The sequence below is a fragment of the Jaculus jaculus genome, chromosome 4 (assembly GCF_020740685.1).
Source record: "Jaculus jaculus isolate mJacJac1 chromosome 4, mJacJac1.mat.Y.cur, whole genome shotgun sequence".
In the NCBI taxonomy this organism is placed as follows: domain Eukaryota; kingdom Metazoa; phylum Chordata; class Mammalia; order Rodentia; family Dipodidae; genus Jaculus; species Jaculus jaculus.
In genome coordinates, this window is record NC_059105.1 from 153,030,759 (window position 1) to 153,052,891 (window position 22,133).

The 22,133-nt window shown below is 40.4% G+C and overlaps 1 protein-coding gene across 1 annotated transcript; it reads left to right on the forward strand.

Annotated features, from left to right (window-relative positions):
- The first annotated feature begins 379 nt into the window (after positions 1-379).
- Positions 380-1,462, forward strand: Gpr15 (G protein-coupled receptor 15). Its single transcript, XM_004663321.2, has one exon. The coding sequence runs from the start codon at positions 380-382 to the stop codon at positions 1,460-1,462; it is 1,083 nt and encodes a 360-aa protein (XP_004663378.2).
- Positions 1,463-22,133: the final 20,671 nt, after the last annotated feature.

Here is a 22,133-nt window from a genome sequence, read left to right on the forward strand (position 1 = left end):
CTCCCGAGTGATGGGATTAAAGGCGTGGGCCACCACGCCCGGGCTTAGTTCTTAATTTTGAAGCAAACATCATGTGCCTTGTTTTTTTTTAAATCAAACATCTTAAATAAAGAAGTCAAAAAGCACTTCAGTTTCATGAACAAGTAAAGAAAGAGAAAAACCACAACCACAGCCAGCCCCTATCAAAGGGGTGTTCCTTGTGAGCCCTTTCTGAAGAGTGCGAGAAATCAAACTCTTAAATCTGTTAGCAGGTTTGTCCAAGGGCTTCGTAGTGAGAGACAGAGAGGAAGCTGGCACTGTGTGAAACTCCCTTGAGTTTCTCTCCACCCCTCATAGGTAAGGAACCTTACCAACCATATTCGGCAGCTGATCTTCGATGATGGATGCAGCAGCAACCCCGGTTTATTTGGATTATTATGATGCAACAAACACAGCCCCGGATAACGTGAAGACCCGCTCCCACGTCCAGTACACGTCTGTCATCCTCCCCATCTTCTACACAGCTGTGTTCCTGATTGGATTCTCGGGGAACCTGGTCCTCATTGTGGGGCTGCATCTCAAACGTGGCAGTCGAAGATTGATCGACGTCTTTATCATCAACCTGGCTGCCTCGGACTTCGTTTTCCTTGTCACACTGCCTCTGTGGGCGGATAAGGAAGCCTCCCTAGGCCTGTGGAGAACTGGCTCTTTCCTGTGCAAAGGCAGCTCCTATGTGATCGCGGTGAACATGCACTGCAGCGTCTTCCTGCTCACTTGCATGAGCATTGACCGCTACCTGGCCATCATGTGCCCAGCCACGTCCAGGAAACTGAGAAGGAGAGACTGCGCCTACGGAGTCTGTGCCAGCGTCTGGCTTATCTCCTGCCTCCTGGGATTGCCCACCCTTGTGTCCAGGGAGCTCACTCTGATAGATGGCAAGCCGTTCTGTGCAGAGAAGAAAGCCACTTCCACGAAACTGATAGGGTCTCTGCTAGCTTTGATTTTCACCTTCTTTGTGCCTCTGCTGAGCATCGTGACCTGCTACTGCTGCATCACCAGGAAACTGTGTACTCATTACCAGCAGTCAGGAAAGCACAACAAAAAGCTGAGGAAATCCATCAAGATCATCTCCATCGTTGTGGCAGCCTTTCTCTTCTCCTGGCTACCCTTTAATATGTTCAAGCTCCTGTCCATTGTCTCTGGATTGCAGCGGGATCTCCAGCTCTCCTCACCCCTGCTGCAGCTGGGCATGGAGGTGAGTGGACCCTTGGCTTTTGCCAACAGCTGTGTCAACCCTTTCATTTATTATATCTTTGACAGCTACATCCGCCGGGCCATCGCGCACTGCTTGTGCCCCTGCCTGAAGAACCGTGACCTTGGGAGCAGCACCGAGACATCCGACAGTCACCTCACTAAGGCTCTTTCTAACTTTGTTCATGCAGAAGATTTTGTCAGACGGAGGAAGAGGTCTGTGTCACTCTAAAAGATGCTGTGACGTTGCCAGCTCTGCTGGCGCTCCTAGAAAGTTAAGTTTTGGCAGCAACAAAGAAAGAAGAAAAGCATTAAATATCTGCTTCATATTCCTTCACGAACCCACGGAAGAGTTAATTTTTAAAAACAGCACTGACAAGCTCCTGTGTTGCAGATATAATTAGCACAAATTATATTTTCAGCTAAGTGGCCTTATTTTCCAGTCAAGTCAACTAAGCAAACTACAAGCTACTCCAGTGGAAAGGATCCTGTTTGGACCAGCTCTGTACTTTCATATCTTTCCTCTGGAGACTCATAAACCTTCATCCATATCACCTGTCATATTGGGCTTTAAACTTGATTGTATTTAAAAGATTCTGTTCACTTTCATCTGCTGAGAAGTGTGGTGGCCATGTAGGTAACAAAATATATACTTGTATTTGGAAAATAGTTGTTTCCCAAGTTACTCAGAGGTCCTGGTCCTCATCTTTAAGGCTATTTGTACAGACATCCATCATTGTCTTCTAGCACTGGGTCTAGCAAAAAGGTTGTGAGGATAATATCATTTTGTTTTGTGTTTATGATTTGATTACTTTATCATCTAGTCTTCTAGAATATATTAACAAGCGTAGTACATAAGAAACATTACTAAAAATGCATCTCATTATGATGCTATAGTAAGTACTTCTAAAAAGGGGTTCTAATGTGCTGTTTGTGTTCATTGCCTTTATAAATGGGGAATTGACTATGCTTTAATTATGTTGTTAATTACCCTGATCTCCAATTATTCTAATGAAGATACTAGTGCTAATTTAATTGGAACATGAATGTCTATGTCCCACCCCCATGCAGATAATCTTTTTGTATTGCAATTAAAATGTTAATGTTACACATTCCTTTAATACTTGCTGTACATAATTTCAAGATGAGACCTGGTAGTACAGGAAAATGGGATGCTCTATATCCAGCCAAAGAGAAAACTCTATAACAAAAAGGTTGCTAGTGTATTATGTACATTTTCAAAACCCAGAAGCCTTGCTGAATTCCTTTACCTCCTACAATATTTATTGATTTAACTTGTACCTATATTTTCTCCTAATGACTTGAAAGTATAAGACATGTATGTAATAACAACCGCAAAAAGCTGTAGCAGCAAACTGACTGTTGTAAATCCATGTTGTTTTGATTCAAGAAAAATTGGGCTTTTTACCCCTAGTGTTGACCCAAATGAATTACCACTTGTAAGTGTTAGAAATAAGAGGAAAATTTAGATTCTTTGCAGAGACCCTGTAATTTAATTTCATCACATGTGTCTTTTATATTAAGAGAACTTTCAAATACTGGACATCTTTTAACCTATTGGATGTTGAAAATAAAGTTTGTGGTTTTCCAAATTGATTTATTTGCTCACTTATCTTAACTGTTAAATAAAATACAGCTTATAGGCTAGAGAGATGGTGTAGTGGTTAAGGCATTTGTCAGTGAAGCCTAAGGACCCAGGTTTGAGTCCCCAGCACCCACATAAATCAGATGCACAAGGTGGCACATGGTCTGGAGTTCATTTGCAGTGGCTAGAGGCCCTGGCATGCTCATTCTCTCTCTCTCTTTCTGCCTCTTTCTCTCTCACAACACAGATTAAATAAAATTTAAAAAATATAATACAACTTATATAGATACTCTTTCATGATAAAGCATTAATTTCTAATGTGTTAATATTAACACCAAATATATTAACCACTTTCAATAGGCTATTAAAATTGAATTCAAACAAAAAAGGGACAAGTCACAGCTCTCTAGTGTAGATCAACAGATGCACTATTAGTAATCATGAAAGTTATTACTTTTGAGAAATTCTACTTTGAAAAAGTTAGCTGAAATCTTTGGGGAAAAAACCCTGGGTTATTAGATTTAGTGTTGTCCTTAATGTGGGACATTGAGAAAGTCATTTTTACTTTCTATGAATATAGTTGTTAATAAGTATGTCTATATAATTTTATACTGGATACTATATCACTAAAAATATAAATAAACAGTATTTTCAACATTGAGTTTAAAGGTACTAATTAGTGATTGGATATTTATTATGAATTATTGAGTGCTGCTTACGAGTTTCCATACTCAAACATCAGATGACACTTAATCACCACCATTTGACAAATGTTGAGTACTTATCTCACCACAATTTTATGATTTCATGCTTTGTGTTGTTAGGAATACTTAAAATCATATTTTAAAAACTATCTTTCTAGACTTTATACATTTATTAAATGTAATAATTACATATTATGCTTATGTAATTACAGGTCTTAAGAATATCTTTGTATATTTTACATTAATAATGTATCACTTAGAGAAAGAAAATGGAACATTATTTTATAAGTACCTTAACTGCATAAGATAAAACTGAATAAAACTTGGATAAGATATATGTTATTGTGTCATATATAAATATCTCTGTTCTGAAATGCATTTATAATGTGATAGTATTAGTTTTTAAATTATTTAATTAGGTGGTAGTTTGCATATCTTAAAACCATATTTACCAATTTTAATATGAACAATTCAACTTATTTATGTATGTATAGACATATACATATATGTTTATATATATATATATTTTTTCAAGACTTCCATCTCAATTAAACTACTCTAAGTTCTGATGTCAGTACAGAATAAATTAGTACACACTGCTGAGAATTTTTTTTAATTTTTTATTTATTTATTTGAGAGCGACAGACACAGAGAGAAAGACAGATAGAGGGAGAGAGAATGGGCGCACCAGGGCTTCCAGCCTCTGCAAACGAACTCCAGACACGTGCGCCCCCTTGTGCATCTGGCTAACGTGGGACCTGGGGAACCGAGCCTCGAACCGGGGTCCTTAGGCTTCACAGGCAGGCGCTTAACCACTAAGCCATCTCTCCAGCCCAACTGCTGAGAATTTTGAGAAATTTAATATTACTATAATTATGTTTTGCAAGGTACATTCAAAGTTAGTAAAACAACATAAATTTTAGTAGGGCAAAAATAAATGTATAAGGAAATCATTGCATATTAACATTCCTTCTTGTCATTGGTTTAAGCAATGCAAAGCTATTCTCAGTGTCTAATAAGAAAAGGATAGTAGTCTCTGAAGCATTTCTTAAGTAGTTTTTCTTGAATTCCCCCTCCCAAAAATAGACTCCGTTAAGCTCTAGGCAAAGTACTGTCTTATAATCTATACTTAGTTTTCAGATAAATGTAATCAAGGCAAATCTAGTCACAAACATGCACTTATTCCAAATGGCCAACATGGAAATATTAAAACTGACCTGGTACTTCTTGAGAGTCCTCTAATCTGTACACTCAAAGTCAAAATCACTTCTGTGGTTAACGTAAGTTATAAAAATGGTTTTAAAGAGAAGCTGTGTGTGTGACTGAAAACAAGCCGTGACTTGGGGTCAGAAGTTAAATTTAAAAAGCTCATAAGGCACCATCTGATGGTGAGGTGAGTGGAAGAAGTCTTCCTCTATGATTCATCTTAACTCCTCAAATCACTCTCCTTTCTCCCTAGCAATCTCAGAAGTGAGAAATGACTGGTCTGGTGTGCCCACCCCAGAAAAGAACAATCCTCGGTTTTCCTACAGACCTCATTCACAAAAGACAAGCAATACTAAAAGAACTATACATTTACTTCTAAATTCACACTACTGGAGTACTTGTTAGCAAGATGATGGCCTCAGGCACATGAGAGAGAAAGAAAGCAAGAGGGAAATTCTACTATCAAATATTTGCAGTTCCTGGCTACTCCAAGGTTCTTTTGTCTTCCAAAGATTGGGTGGAGTTTTCCTCTACAAATACTGATTCTTATTCGAAGTTCTTTTAGTCAAATTTGTTTATCAATTATGAGAAAGCACTAATAGCTAGAATTTACTTATAGTTGTCAAGGGAAAAAGATCATCACTGGTGTCCTAATTTTTATATCGTAGATGTAAAAATACACCTTACGATGAGCTATGGGAATCACTTTTTGCATTTTACTTATTTTCATAATAGAACAACATTTCCTAACTCTATTCAGTTAATGACAATTGTATCCTAAGATATGCCTACAGCACTAAAACACATAAAAAGGGCTGGAGATATGGCTCAGCAGTTGAGGCATTTGCCTGCAAACCCTACTGACTCAGGTTCAATTCCCTAGTAGCCATGTAAATCCAGATGCACAAAGTGGTGCACACATCTGGAATTCATTTGCAGTGGTTAGAAGCCCCTGTATTCTCATTGTATCTCCCTTTCTTTCTCCTTACAAATAAATACATATTTTTAAAAACAAAACAAGCAAATTCTACTTAAATAGTCAATTCACCAAAGTATCAATACAGGTTCTTAGGACACAGCAAGCTATCAGCCCCCATAAAGTGACCATTTGTTAATCTTGCAGCAGAATAAAGTATTCAGTTAGTTCTACAAATATTATTAAATTAAAAAATTCTTGGTTCATATGTTTGGGTACAAAAGTTCTAAGATCCAAAAGTAGGTTAAAATTACAATGATTGACTGCATGTCATTACAACTGAATTGTAAATTGAGTTAGGGAGGTGACCCATTAAAAGAAATTATGAGACTTCCGGTCAAGATGGCATACCCCCTAACCGCCCCACGCCTCCCTCCCGGGGAAGGAAACACAAGAGGTGAGGGTTCAGTGGGTCTTCTAGGGTAAGCAGTCTCTAATAGACCTCCAGTGGAGGACACGAAGGAGCAAATAAGAGCATCTGCTGATTCCCACGCTCTCGGGTAGCCCACCTGTCCCCCAATCTCCTCAAGCAGCCGCCCTGGCCATAGTCCCAGCCACAGGCTCCTCCTGCGCTAACTGCAGGCAAGGCGACCCAGGCCAGCAAGCCAACATAGCTCCATGAGGGCCTCCACACTAGTGAACGCTGTCCCACTCACCCCCGGCCCCAGCCCAGTGCCTTGACCCAGGCCAGCAGGCTAGCATCTCCCCGGGAGACCTCCAAGCACGTGACCACCATCACACTTGCCGCCACCCTTGAACCCTGTGTATGGGCCCAGGCCAGCAGGCTAGCATCTACCCCCAGGCATTCCTGCCACCACAAAGCTCCACAGGAGAACTCCGCTGCCCCCCCTCACCCATGTGTCCAGACCCAGTCCAGCAGGTTAGCATTCCCCCAGGGGACCACCACGCAGGATCACCATCTCACTTGCCACCACACCCCACCCCAATGCATCAACTCAAGCCAACAGGCTACCATTTCCCCAGGTGACAGCCACACATGAAAGCCATCCCACTCACTGTCATTCCCCACCTCCCTACTAGGACCCAGGCCATCAGACCAGCACTCCTCCCCCCCCCCACCCCTCCCATCCCCCACTACCACCAAAGACCATGCCACTGCTCCTCCATGCCTGCAGGCTAGAGTTACCCCCTCCCTAGGCTCTCCCACCACCCTCCATGACCCCCCTCCCCTGGCATGTCATATATACCCATATCCCTGCCTTGCCTTGTCAGAGGACCCAGCAGTCCCATCCACCCCCTGCTACAGGGTCCCAAGGGACCCACTGTCCCATCCCTTCATCCTTCAGCATGGCAGAACCACCAGACATTCTCATCCTCCTCCATCCACAGCCCACCCTCAATACCAGTCTGCTTTGTCCCATTCCCCCCCACCCCCCATAGCTCCTGTCCCTTCAGGCCACCTGAATAGCAGTCCCATACCCCAAATCATGGAACAATAAGCCCCTACCTCAAAGTCCCAGGCCCTCACCACAGCTTCATGGGCTCCTTCCCTCTGAGCACACAGGCCCAATTGCCATCAGAAGCCCAGTGGAAGCAAATAGAAAAGGGAATAATCACTGAAGACACTTGAAGGGTAGGCTACAGCTTCCTCCTAAATTAAATAAGACTCCTACACTGTGATGTGGAGAACACAGCACAAAAGGAATAACTTAAAACATGAAGTGCAAGTAAATCCAACAAGATCACCCAGTCCCATAATGGATGTCTCTAATCAAAACATAGAAGAGGGGGCTGGAGAGATGGCTTAGCGGTTAAACACTCGCCTGTGAAGCCTAAAGACCCCGGTTCCAGGCTCGATTCCCCAGGACCCACGTTAGCCAGATGCACAAGGGGGCGCACACGTCTGGAGTTCGTTTACAGTGGCTGGAAGCCCTGGCGCGCCCATTCTCTCTCTCTCCCTCTATCTGTCTTTCTCTCTGTGTCTGTCGCTCTCAAATAAATAAATAAATAAATAATGAACAAAAAAAAAACATAGAAGAGGGCTGGAGAGATGGCTTAGTGGTTAAGGGGTTCGCCTGCAAAGCCAAAGGATCCCAGTTTGATAAGCCAGATGCATCAGGTTGTGCATGCGTCTGGAGTTCATTTGCAGTGGCTGGAGGCCCTGGCATGCCCATTCTCTCCCTCACGCTCTCTCACTGCCTCTTTCTCTCTCTCAAAATAATAAATAAAATAAAATAAATAAAATAAACACAGAAGAGACATTAAGGTCAGAACCCAAAAATGAAGATACAAGCTGTGCAACCCTGACCAAGCAAATAGCAGAACTTGCAGGAAAGCAACAAAGGGCCAATAATTATATGAATGCTATCCTCACTAGATTAGACCTAATTGATAAGAATCAGGAAGGGTTCCAAAGACAGTTAAATGATCTGAAGGAGAGTGAAAAAAAAAAAAAAAGAGAGAGAACCTCAATAACCACCTGGCTAAGATCAAAGAAGACATAAAGAAATGCAAGGATGAATTCCAAGAAAAATTAAGAAAATCAGAAAATGACATAAAAAAGGAACTTGACAGAGGGATGGAAACCATACATTAAAAAGTAGAAAAAATAAACCAAATTGAACAAGCCCCAAACTCCTTAGAATCTCTCAAAAATAGAGTCAGCCATATGGAGGATAGAAACCCACAGCTGGAAGACAAAACAAGAAAAAATCCATGAGTCCAAAAGTTTCAATACGTTCAAAAAGTTCTGTAAACAGAGCATGAGGGAACTGTGGGATACCCTTAAACATACCAACATTTGGATCATGGGGATACTAGAAGGGGAAGAAATTCAGACCAAAGACATGGAGAACTTATTCACCAAAATTATCGAAGATAACTTTCTCGCTCTCTCAAAAGAAAGTCCTATCAAGTTAAAAGAAATTAACAGAACTCCAGACAGATTGGACCTAGGGAGAAATTCTCCAAGACATATTATCATTAAGACTCTACAGCCAGGCGTGGTGGCTCACACCTTTAATCCCAGCACTCGGGAGGCAGAGGTGGGAGAATTGCTGTGAGTTCAAGGCCACCCTGAGACTCCATAGTGAATTCCAGATCAGCCTGGGCCACAGTGAGACCCTACCTCGAAAAAAAACAAAACAAAACAACAACAAAAAAAGACTCTAAACATTGATACCAAAGAAAAAGTCCTAAAAGCAGCTAAGGAGAAACAACACATTACATTTAAAGGTAACCCCATCAGAATTATTTTAGACTTCTCAATGGAAACCCTGAAAGCCAGAAGGGCCTGGAATGGAACACTGCAAAGTCTAAGAACCTATGGTTTCCAACCCAAACGACTCTACCCAGCAAAAGTATCCTTCATAATAGATGGTGAAAGAAAAACTTTAAGTGATAAAAATCAACTTTACAACTATGTGAAAACAAAGCCAAACCTGCAGACAGTACTTCAGGGAATTCTCCACAGAGAAGAATCAAATAATCAACCTCAAGTGCCGGCAGAAGCAGATTATAATAACCAAACTCAGAGAAGGCACAAAAAACTACAAAGTCTAAGAACACACCATATGACATAAACCACCATGATATGTCAGGGATTACATCAAACTTCACAAACATTACCTAAATATTAGTGGCTTAATTCGCCCATCAAGAGATATAAGCTAACAGGGTAAATCAGAAAATTAGACCCTTCAGTCTGTTGTCTTCAAGAAACCCACCATACCACTAAAGACACACAAGGGTGGAAAATGATATTCCAATCAAACCTAAATAAGAAGCAAGCAGGTATAGCTCTACTAATATCAGATAAAATAGACTTCAAATCAAAAGTAATCAAAAAAGACAAAGAAGGCCACTTCCTACTTATCAAAGGAACAATCCAACAAGAAGATAGCACAATCATCAATCTTTATGCACCAAACACAGGTTCACCACAATTCATAAAACAAAACCTACTTGACAACAAAAAAGAAATAACCACCAACACCATCATAGTTGGGAACTTCAATACTCCACTGTCAGCAATAGATACATCATCCAAACAGGATTACGAGAGAAGTGAGATAGCTCAGCAAAACCATAGATCAATTAGACCTAGTGGACACCTACAGAACATTCTACCCAAAATCCAAAGACTGCAGATTCTTCTCAGCAGCCCATGGAACCTTCTCTAAAATAGATCATATACTGGTTCATAAAGCCTGCATCCATATATTTTGGAAGATCAACATAATTTCCAGCATCATATCAGATCATAGTGCAGTAACCTTAGAAATTAACAACAAAATATATGCCAGGAATTCCATCAGCTCCTGGAAACTGAACAGCACACTTTTGAACAATAAATGGGTAGTGGACGAAATTAAAAATGAAATTGTGAAATTACTAGAAACGAATGACAATGAAAACACATCATACCAAAACTTATGGGACAAAATGAAGGTGGTCCTCAGGGGGAAATTCATAGCACTAAATGCCTTCATAACAAAGAAGGAGAGATCCTAAGTCAATAACCTAGTCATCCACCTAAAGGCACTGGAAAAGCAAGAACAATACAACCAAAAAAGCTCCAGATGGAAGAAAGAATTAAGATCAGGCAAAAATTAATGTATTGGAAACTAAGAAAACAATTAAAGAAATTGATGAAACAAAGACCTGGTTCTTTGAAAAAATAGACAAGATTGATTAAACTCCTGGCCAATTTGATCAAGTGAAAAAAAGAGACACTTCAAATTAACAAAGTAGAAATGAAAAAGAAATCACCAAACCAAGAAAAAAAAAATTAGAAATAAAAAAGGAGGGATCACAACAGACATAAATGAAATTGGGTAAATCATCAGGACTTATTTCAAAAACCTCTACTTCATAAAACTGGATAATATGGAAGAAATTTATGAATTCCTAGACACATACTACCTACCAAAGCTAAACTCAGAGCAGATTAATCTCCTAAAGAAGCCTATCACACCCATTGACATTGAAAAGGTAATCAAAAACCTCCCCAAAAAGAAAAGCCCAGGGCCAATGGCTTCTCAGCTGAAGTCTATCAAACCTTTATGGAAGAACAGAAGCAAGTTTTTCTCAAACTGTGCCACACAATCAGAGAACAAGAAAAGCTCCTCAACTCCTTCTATGAATCTAGAATCACCTTAATACCAAAAGCAGGCAGAGATGCCACAATTAAAGAAAACTACAGGTCTATTTCCCTGATAAACTTAGATGCAAAGATCCTGAACAAAATCCTCACAAACCAAATTCAACAACACATCAAAAGCATTATCCACCTTGATTAAGTAGACTTCATCCCAGGAATGCAGGGGTGGTTCAACATATGGAAATCTGTCAATGTAAAACACCACATAAATAAACTTAAACACAAAAAAACACATGATCATTTTGACAGATGCAGGAAAGGCTGTTGAGGAAATACATCACTTCATGATCAAAACATTGGAAAGAATAGGAATGGATGGTTTATATCTCAACATAAAAAAGGCCTCCAAAGCCCAAATAATTCTTAATGGGGAGAGACTGGAGGAATTCCCATTGAGACCAGGAATAAGATGGGAGTGTCCAATCTCACCTCTGCTCTTTAGCATAGTACTAGAAGTCCTAACTCAAGCAATAAGACAGAAGAAAGAAATAAAATGGATACAAGTTGGAAAGGAAGAAGTAAAGTTAGCTCTATTCATAGATGACATGATTCTATACACAAGTGACCCAAGAACCTCTATCTCAAAATCCTTAAAGGTGATTAACTTCTTCAGCAAAGTATCAGGATACAAACTCAATGCACAAAAATCAGTAGCCTAGGAACTTGAGCAATAATTCAACCACTGGGATCTCATGGAGCTGAAAAGTTTCTTCACAGACAAACATACAATAAGTAGAGCCAGTACAGTACCCACAGAATGGGAGAAAATCTTTGGTGGCTATCCAACTGACAGAAGCCTAATTTCTAGAATCTACAAAGAACTCAAAAACCTGAACAATAAAAAGTCAAACAACCCACTCACAAAATGGGGCAAGGAACTGGACATGCAGTTCTCAGAGGAAGAAATACAAATGGAAAAAACACACTTAAGAAAATGTTAAACATCCCTAACCATCAGGGAAATGCAAATTAAAACAACCATGAGATCCCACATTACCCCAGTAAGGATAGCAAACATTAAAAAAAAAAAAATCAAATGAAAACAAATGCTAATGAGGATGTGAGAAGTAGGAATACTCATTCGCTGTTGGTGAGAATGTAAGATGGTACAACCACTAGAGAAAGCAATATGGAGGCTCCTAAAAACGTTGACTACAGACCCAGTTATTTCCTTACTGAGCATTTACCCTAAAAGCTCTATGCCTCAGTTCAGAGAGTTTTGCTCAACGATGTTTATAGCTGCTCAAGTCATAATAGCTAAGAGCTGGAATCAACCCAGATATTCATTGTTAGACAAATGGATAACCAAAATGTGGTAGATCTACACAATGGAATTCTACATAGCAGTAAGGGAAATGACAATATTAAATTTGAAGAAAAATGGTCAAACCTCGAACAGATTATTCTCAGAGAACTCACCCAATCACAGAAAGATAATTGTTGCATTGTCCCACTCATCTGTGGCTCATAACCTGAATCCGCCTGAGATGCCAACATACCTAATAGTCATCTTGAGGACCAGACAATAGGGAGGGTGGGGCAGGAGGGGAGAGTAAGGGATGGGGTGGAGGACATAAATCTGTATGCCACAGGCAATAGTACGATAAAATTTAACATCCTAAAAGACAGACCAAAACCTTAATCAGATACTTAAAGGGAATATCTGAATCACAGGGCCCTGGAGAGGTTATGATGAAGGCTAACATTAATCTCTTCCTGTTTCTCTCTATCTCTATCTTTCTCTTCCTCCCTCTTCTCTCTATCTCTTTTATACTACCTGTCTTTTTCTTCCTTCTTTTCCTTGGCAATGCCCTGTAACTCCCAGTACCAGCATGTGGTTAACATTCACAATGAGCTGTTGATCAGAAAGACCTACAAGGTTTCCCAAAAGAAGACAGACTTCTCTCAGAGTACTTGGTGACCCACCAAAGGTTAGTGGTAAAATCCTACTGCTGAAGAAACCATATGCTGTTGGTACGGAACATGGAGCGACCTGGCTGGAATCAGGAAGAGAGTCAGTCCCCAGATAGTTAGCTCCACTAGGGCCAGAAGGTGCTACATGAGCAACTAGGGGAAAATGGCTAACATCTGTCCAACCAACTCGTGGTCTAAGCTACTTAGCAGTAAACAACCTGTCATGATGCTCACCCAACTGCAATAGTGGCACACAGCCATGGTGGGTAACCAACTGCTCTTGATTTGGCTAGCCAATCCTCTCAGTGGAACGGAACCCATAGCTGGAGCTGAGAAACCAGTCAGAACCATGTCCAAAAAATGAGCCCACTCTCTACATTATCAAGCTCCTGCCAATCATGGGCTACAAGATGGCCTACACCTATTAAGTCCTCTCTAAAATAATAATGGTTATCGCATTTATGTGGTGCTGAATTCACTCTAAGTTGGAGAAATTGCTTCTCTTTTTCAGATGGACACAGATCTGGAGTAGAGAATCAGCTCATCACCCCCTCAACAGGGCCCAAGCTGAAACCTAGAGTAATTGGGGAAATGAGCAAGAGTGCTGCTGCTTCTTTGGTGAACCTGGTACCAGAACAAAGGTGAAGGAGATTGACACAAAGAACACTCAACTCCTACTGAACCAGATGTCCAGAAACTCAGAGGCTACCAAGACCTCATCACTGAAGTAGACCTAAAATGAACCCAATATGGCTCAGGGAAATTTGCGGAAGAGGGGCAGAAAGAATGTTAGAGCCACATGCTGGGTCATTATGCACAGAGACGTTGCCTCTTTCCCATAACTGATAACCAAACCCACTATGCATGGCCCATATTCCCCAACGAGGGGGATTCCTGCAGAGTGGGTAGGACAGGGAGAAAGCTAATCATTGCACCAACATGACTGTATACACACTGTGTACATGACTAATGAAAAATAAAAGAAAATGCACTAACATTATGAAATGATGTTCATATATTATTTTCATGGTTCTTTGCATAGCTAGTAAAGGATGTTGTAAGTCTTGATACTCTGTGATTTTTATTTTCTAATTTAAAGATTTATTAGTTTCTTATCACATTAGGCTTCATTAATACTACTTCACATTTATCAACTTTGATGGGAAACTTAACACTTTTTATTTTTTTGAGGCAGTCTCACTCTAGCCCAGACTGACCTGAAACATACTCTGTAGACCAGGTTGTCCTTGAATTTATGGCGATCCTCCTACCTCTGCCTCCCAAGTGCTGGGATCAAAGACATGTGCTACCATGACCGGCAGAAATTTAACATTCTTATTTATTAGTTTTTTTTTTTTTATCAATTCTGGTTTTTAAAAAAAGTTTGAACTATTAGTTCAAAGTGAAGTATAAAAAGTTCTCTTTATGGCCGGGGAAGATGGCCCAGCAGTTAAAGGTACTTGCTTACAAGCCTCTAGACCTGAGTTCAATTTCTTAGCATCCACATGAAGCCAGAAGCAAAGCACATGTTTCTGTGAATCTAAGGAACCTGTGGCAAAGACAGACTGTGGAAGGTTATGAGCCAGATAAATTGCCCATATCAAGGAAGTGACACAAACAAAGTAGCCAGGGATACCCCACCTCCAGCAGGGTAGAAGGAGAGGACCAACATCTCTAGGTTGTCCTCAGATCGTGTGGTGGTTCGTGTTAGGTGTCCCCCATAAACTCATGTGTTCTGAACACTAGGTCCCCAGCTGGTGGGAATTTGAGAATTGGAGCCGCCAGGAGGTAGCAGTGTATTGTTGGGGTTTATAGTGTTGTAGCCAGTTTCCCCTTGCTGCTGCTGTTGTCCACCTGATGCTGGTCAGGAGGTGATGTCCAGCCTCTTCTCACGCCACATTTTTCCCTGCCATCATGGAGCTTCCCCTCGAGTCTGAGCCAAAATAAACCCTTTCCTCCCACAAGGTGCTCTTGGGCGGGTGCTTTGTGCCTGCCACGTGCGGCTGACTGCAACCGACCTCCAGCCTGTGTGCAGTGGAACGTGAACACTCAAACACGCGCCCTGTATACATCCACACAACTTTTCACGTACACCATACTAATAGTAACATTTTTCAAAACTTTTTGTTCATTTTTATTTATTTATTTGAGAGTGACAGAGAGAGAAAGAGGCAGATAGACAGAGACAGAGAGAGAATGGACTTGCCAGGGCCTCCAGCCACTGCAAACGAACTCCAGATGCATGCGCCCCCTTGTGCATCTGGTTAACGTGGGTCCTGGGGAATCAAGCCTGGAACTGGGGTCCTTAGGCTTCACAGGCAAGTGCTTAACTACTAAGCCATCTCTCCAGCCCAATAATAACAATTTTTAAAATTTCTTCAGAGCACATTTGTAATCTATAGTCTATAAGTGCATTCTTCCATTTTTTTGTTCATTTTTTATTTATTTATTTGAGAGCGACAGACATAGAGAGAAAGACAGATAGAGGGAGAGAGAGAGAATGGGCGCGCCAGGGCTTCCAGCCTCTGCAAACGAACTCCAGATGCGTGCACCCCCTTGTGCATCTGGCTAACGTGGGACCTGGGGAACCGAGCCTCGAACCGGGGTCCTTAGGCTTCACAGGCAAGCGCTTAACCGCTAAGCCATCTCTCCAGCCCCCATTTGTTTTTAATTATACTTAAGGCACAAGATATATGGCATGCTTGTGATCTTTGTACAACAAAAATAGTATTGCCAAAAATTATATGCCACTGCTGACTTTTTAATTTAAAAAAAAAAAACTATATTTCTTTGACAGTCTCCAACAAGGAATTTTATTCTTTCCTTATAGTGTATAGGCCCTTTGTGCTTAATAATTGTCGGTTTTGAAACCTTCACATATCTTTAAATTTTCCAATTGCAGGATAACCTATCATCTGCTCCGTATAAGTTTAGTGAAGTGTACAGCTCAGAGCTGCTGCCTGATGTATAGAAAAGGAACCTGAACAACAATGTCAGTTCTAAGTATCTGCCTGACTCACTAGTCAAGTGATTCATTTCTCATCACAGGCATAGGTCAATGGTTTTATTTTGTTGTTGTTGTTGTTTTTGTGCCATTGACCTGTAAAGTTCTTTGAAAACAGTGGAAAATCTCATACTCTAAACTGGATGCAGTGAGTTGACTGAACATCATGAACTGTGGCAGTGATAAGATGGTTAAACCTCCTCATTATAGTGGGTAGGACCTAACGCAGACAAATTGCCGGCAGTATGTCCCCTCATGAAGGCTGTCTTTTTCTTACATATGCATACACATTAAAATATGCAAGTCTACTATGTAAAATAGCAGCTGACATGTATCCATTAAGTTTTGCTGCTACTAGTCAGTGCTTTAGCTGAATATGGCTGTGTTCTGTCTAGCTGACAAAATATGGCATATACAAAGGGGAATGAATACAAAACAAAAAGCCACACTAAATGCAAAATACAAAATAAAACATTACATATAAATGCAGCAACATTTACAAAAAGCATATAAATGAATTAAAATGTTTCAGTAAGGGCTGGAGAGGTGTCTCAGCAGTAAGATACTTATCTGCAAAGCCCCAAGACTAGGGTCCAATTCCAAAGTGCCCATGTAAAGTCAGATGCACAAGGTGGCACATGTGTCTAGAATTTGTCTGCAGTGGAAGCTCTATATATATATATATATTATTTTTTCAAGGTAGGATCTTGCTCTAGCCCAGGCTGGCCTGAAATTCACTCAGGGTGGCTTTGAACTCCTCATGATCCCCCTACCTCTGCCTCCAAGTACAAGGATTAAAGGTGTGTGCCACCACGCCCAATTTATAAATAAAATTCATGTTTTTAAATATCCTAGGAAAAGTTTAAACAGAGAGCCTGCTGCACGGAGAGCTTTACTCATCATCTATTGACATCATCTGTCAGGGCACTTTAGCGGACTCTGGCATTTGAGGATACAGAAGAAAAACTTGTTTCTTCATGGAGGTTGCCATCCTCAAAACTACTTATTTCCTTGTATTCAAAAATGAAATACTGATACACAAGAAAAGCATGACAGATAAACAGAAAATTAGAAGTCAAATAACTTTTTTTGACCTTTTCCAGTATTCAAGGGAATGTACACTTGGCCCATATAGAAGTCATTGCTCCCCAGAGGCCTTTCAATGTGGCTATTTCCCTGAGTGCTTGTGCACCTTTGGCATCCTCAGTGGGACTGCTGTCTGTCCTTAAAGGTTTTTAGAATATGGAGATTACAAGAACCCATCTGGACTAGCATTAGGCTTAATTTTGTCTTCAAGGGAGAAAGATATGCAGAACTCAGCAGGCATTTTGCAGAGCCTGGCCGGGCTCCAGTCACTTGCAGAGGTGCCTTTCATTTGCCCTCAGTTTCAAGCAATAGCAAAACCGACAGCTCAGGTAGAGAAGTGGTAAATGAGAAATGAAACCTGGCCTGTGGTTTCATTTCTGAGGCAAAAATACAAATACACAGGGCTTGAAGGTAGGTGGAAAAGGTGTTCATGAAATGTAGACCTGACTCATAATTAGTAAAAATGGTATAAAATCAGGAAAAAAAATAATGAAAAAAAATTAAAGAGTCAATGTAGAACTCAATAATGTATAGAATTTGAAATCACAATAATTTCATATCTATGATTTAAACAGAGAATACTTGAAACAAACTTATGAAAATATTCATATAACTAATCAGAAATTAATGAACAGAGATAATATAATTTTATCTACTAAACTAGCATATATATATATATAGAGAGAGAGAGAGAGAGAGAGAGCTTGACCATGATTACTGCTTTGCAGTATGAGGGAGGATTATTAACATTTGATTATGCTTTCTAAATGCAATTTAGAAATAAATATCAAAAGCATCTCCACTTCCAGTATTTGACCCTGAAAATAAATGCGGGCATGAAAAGAGACATTTGCTCACATGTTTTTATGGCAGCATTGATTATAAAAGTAGGTAAGTGAGAACAACATAAGCGCACAGAGTTGACTAGCTCAGGCTGGTGTGCACATTGACAACGGGATTCTTTGAAGAAACATTCTGAAACTTCTGCCATGTGTAAAGACTCTGTCATCCTAACCAGGGTCCAATTCCTCAAGAGCAACAGTGGGGGACTGTTAATGCATTGGTAATGACCCATCCATTCAGCATCAAATTCTGTGGTTCCATGCCTCTCTACCAGCAAGGGAAGAGTCACTCCTGACTCTTGAGCAGCTGTGGGATCCAGGGAAACCATGGCTTCATATTTGAATACCCATATTCTTTGTTTCATATCAAACACATAACTAGAACTAAAGTAGACATTCCATAAATACTATTGGTTAACATTAAAATGAAGAGTCCTTACAAATGTTAAATCCTACAACTTCATATTTCTATTTCTTTACTGAATTTCTTTTGCTTCTGATACATTGTAACTATAATAGGTATGGCATCCATTTCCATCATGTATCATTCAGAAACAATCTTACACGCTTAACTTTCTTGGTCACTCTTGCTATCCTAGGACAAAAGTAATAGATAATACAATAACTTTTTCCTTGACTCTCATTCAGGTCTTTTCTTGCATAACATAGATTTCTTATTTAAATGGAAAGGCTTTCTGAATGCAAATCTACTTGCACTATATAACCGAGACTAGTGATACCCAATTACTGTGTGATCGTTGAATACCTTGAGCTCTGGACTGTGTTGTTGTAGTTACCTTCTCGTTGCTAAAAAACAAAAGCCAACCAGTTTCTGGGAGAAAAGGGTCTATTTCAGGCTTACAGTTTGGAGGGGAAGTTTCATCATGACATGGAAGAGCAGAGGCTGAGCATCAAATCTTGCCACAGAAACTAGGAGGTCATCCCCCAAGTGGCGTCCTCCTCCAGCAAGGCTCCACCTCCCACATTGCCACCAGCTGGGGATTGAGTATGGAGCTTAATTACAAACAAAGGAGGCCATGGTGACACCTCACATCCAGTTCACCAGAGCTTGAGTATTGTAAGTCTTGCCCCAAACTCCAGGACTGGACTCCACATTACATAGTATATCACTTAGGTGAATAAGAACTAATAATTTATGTTTTCTTATTTTGTGTGAAGTCAAACACCAATCCTTTAAAATTATTTAACTTTTATTAACATGTGTTAGTTGTTCATATGATTCAGTGTGATTCGGGTTATTTTAAAATCTTTGGTAAATAAACACAAACAAACAAACAAAAAGAACCGAGAGGTATGGTGGAGACAAGATAGATTCCATTAAGGCTATAAAAACACTATACTGGGTAAACTTCTGAAAAAGAAAAATTGGTGTAAATCATAGTTTAAAAATACCATATTTGGTGAAAGCAATTAGGACATTTATTATTTAACTCTGTCTATTGCTTTGAAAAAGATGAAGTGCTGCTTCCTATGAATCTGTCTTTCCTCAGAAGTTTATGTGAGCTGGCTGATGAACAACAGGGGGATATATATAAAGAGGTAGGGAAACACCCAGGGGTCTCCTGAGCCATAGGTGCACTCCAAAGATCACAATGCTAGCTATAGAGAACAATTTCTCTTTTCAAAGGCCAATGTGCAGAATAGTGTATAAATATAGATGTGCAAATGTTTGAAATGTTCCATCTGATAAAAAGTTCCAAATGTTACATACATTTTATGCATGTCACTATGAAGGAAAAAAATTCTAAAATTCTTCCCCTTTCCTATAATTCGAGTGCCTTGCCAACATTGCTCTGGAAAAATCAACTCTGGTTTGAGTTGCCTAGGTAGGGGAGAACATATAAAAATCTCAGAGCTGGGAACAACAGCTTACTTTCTGTTTATTTCAGAAAAAAAAAAGAAAGAAAGAAAATCTTACTGTGTGAGTTCTGTATCTAAGATGTACCCAGAACTTCTTACAGCGTGTTAGTGTAGGAAGGGAAGTCCAAGAGAAAACTCCATGATGAACGCACTTTAGAGCTGGTAGCGTAGTGATCTAAGGTGCCTACAGCCACAGCCTACCCTTCCACATGCATGGCTACGTGCAGCCCATGTGAGGAGGTCAACTCAGCCACTGGCCCATCTGCAAACAAATAAATGGCCTACACCTAACTCTCATTTTCCTTTGACTATTTCTGTTTTTGTACCTGTCTTCTTTCCACTAGGGCTTAAACAGCATTAGTGGTTTCTAAGATATCAAATAGGTATTTTTCTCCACCTCCCCTCCCCGTTCTATATTCAAACCACAGAACTGAGAAAAGCAAGAAATCGCTCATATTCTTAGGAACAACATATTTTAAAACTTCTAATGTCTTCAAGATTCAATTAAATTCAGACTTAAATTTAATGTGCCAGCTATCAAATGTAAATTTGATTCTCTGTATTTTAAAATGTGGAACAACTGTTTATTCCAAAGCAGACAGATCACAGTGTACATGACAGATGAAATTAAAAGCTTATTTGTATAGGTATTGCAGATTATAACATTAGCACTGTTCTCATGGGCATTGTTAGGTCATCTAGTCTAACACATGCATTTTTCAAATGAGAAAAGAAATAGTCAACTCAGAAGCAAATTGTGTGCACACGTGTGTGTGTTTAAAGTACTCAGCTGGTTCATGTGGGCATAATGATAAAGGTTGCTGGAATGTTTACATACTGCTGGCCCAGTTGCTATGAGCTGCTGCCCTGAGTACTCGGTGTGACCTGGCCAATCACAGCCCTTCACCTTCCGCTATCACTCTTGGATCCTTCCACATTAAGTACTGAAAAAGTAGCACTCTACATTTAAGAGATCTCTGGGATCCTGGCTCCTGCACCAAGAGCTATGTCCTCTGAGACTCGAGGATGTCTACAAGTGTGAAGGTTGTCACACAGTTTTGGAGTATCACCCCTGCAAGCAGTCAAGGATGCAAATTTAAGTGGCCAGCAGTTGTGGACATTGTTGGTTTGCACAGAGCCCTTCCTTGTGCTTTCTTTACTCTAAAGAAGTAAGGACTCGCCGGGCGTGGTGGCGCACGCCTTTAATCCCAGCACTCGGGAGGCAGAGGTAGGAGGATGGCCGTGAGTTCGAGGCCACCCTGAGACTCCATAGTGAATTCCAGGTCAGCCTGGGCTGGAGTGAGACCCTACCTCGAAAAACAAAAAAAAAATAAAAATAAAAAAATAAAGAAGTAAGGACTCTCCGACCGTCACCCTCGGCAGTGATCCGCCTATACTTTCCCTATGGCTCATCTGTTCTGGTAAAAATCAAAACGACTCTCATTCCTCTGATAAAGTTTTAATAATGTCATATTCTCTATGCTTCCAAGTCTCAGCCACAGTCACTACAGACTTAGCATGTAAGTGACCAATCAGACTGACATGCCAAGACAGCTTTGCTCCACCACTGAATCCCATGGAAACTTGCAGCCACCTTATTGAAGACAAAGGAGCAGGAATTAAAGTTTACATTGTTCCCTCTTAAGAGAGAAAAATCTGGGCTGGAGAGATGGCTTAGCGGTTGAGCGCTTGCCTGTGAAGCCTAAGGACCCCGGTTCAAGGCTCGGTTCCCCAGGTCCCACGTAAGCCAGATGCACAAGGGGGCGCACACGTCTGGAGTTCGTTTGCAGAGGCTGGAAGCCCTGGCGCGCCCATTCTCTCTCTCCCTCTATCTGTCTTTCTCTCTGTGTCTGTCGCTCTCAAATAAATAAATTAAAAAAGAGAGAGAGAGAGAGAAATCTAAGCAACTCAAAATAGACCATACAAAATAGACCATACAAAAAAATTACTGACAGGTCTGAGCTTGTGAACCACCTCAGACGTCCTCCTTACACCTAGAACTTCCAAGTACCTAGACTTACAAAGTTGTTTCGGCTCATTTGAATTAATTTTGCTTTTTTATTGTAACCACAATGGACCTCACTTCATATAGTAGCTCTCCAGCAACCTGCCATGATTATTCATTACAGGTTTTAGTTAGTTATGCCACAAGTAAAAGGTTTAAAGATCCTGTCTGAAGAGCACAAATTCAAAGTCAATACCTATGGTCCTGGAGAAGGACTGTTTGGTAAACAAGGTTAAATAGATGGACCAGGATCATTGAACAGGGAGGAACTATGCCGTACTCAGAACAAGATTTTCAGTTTTTCTTCTATTATGAGTTTATTCACTATGGCCATCTCTCCAGGCAAGTTTGCTGACTTTTCTGTTTGTTCTTTAGGAAGAGCTTTGAACCATGGAACACAATGTCAACTCATAAACTACAGAACATCTGCTCTTTTCCTCCCCTCACCATTCACCTACTCACCAGCTGCTCAGGGAACAGCGGGGTGCGAACAGGTTGCTGGGTTAAACAGAAAAAGCTGTTCAGATATGTTTGAATTTCAAATGAACAGCAAGTGA

Excerpts from the sequence above, each read along its gene's own strand:
- Gpr15 (XM_004663321.2), top strand. The coding sequence starts at position 380 with ATGGATGCAGCAGCAACCCCGGTTTATTTGGATTATTATGATGCAACA.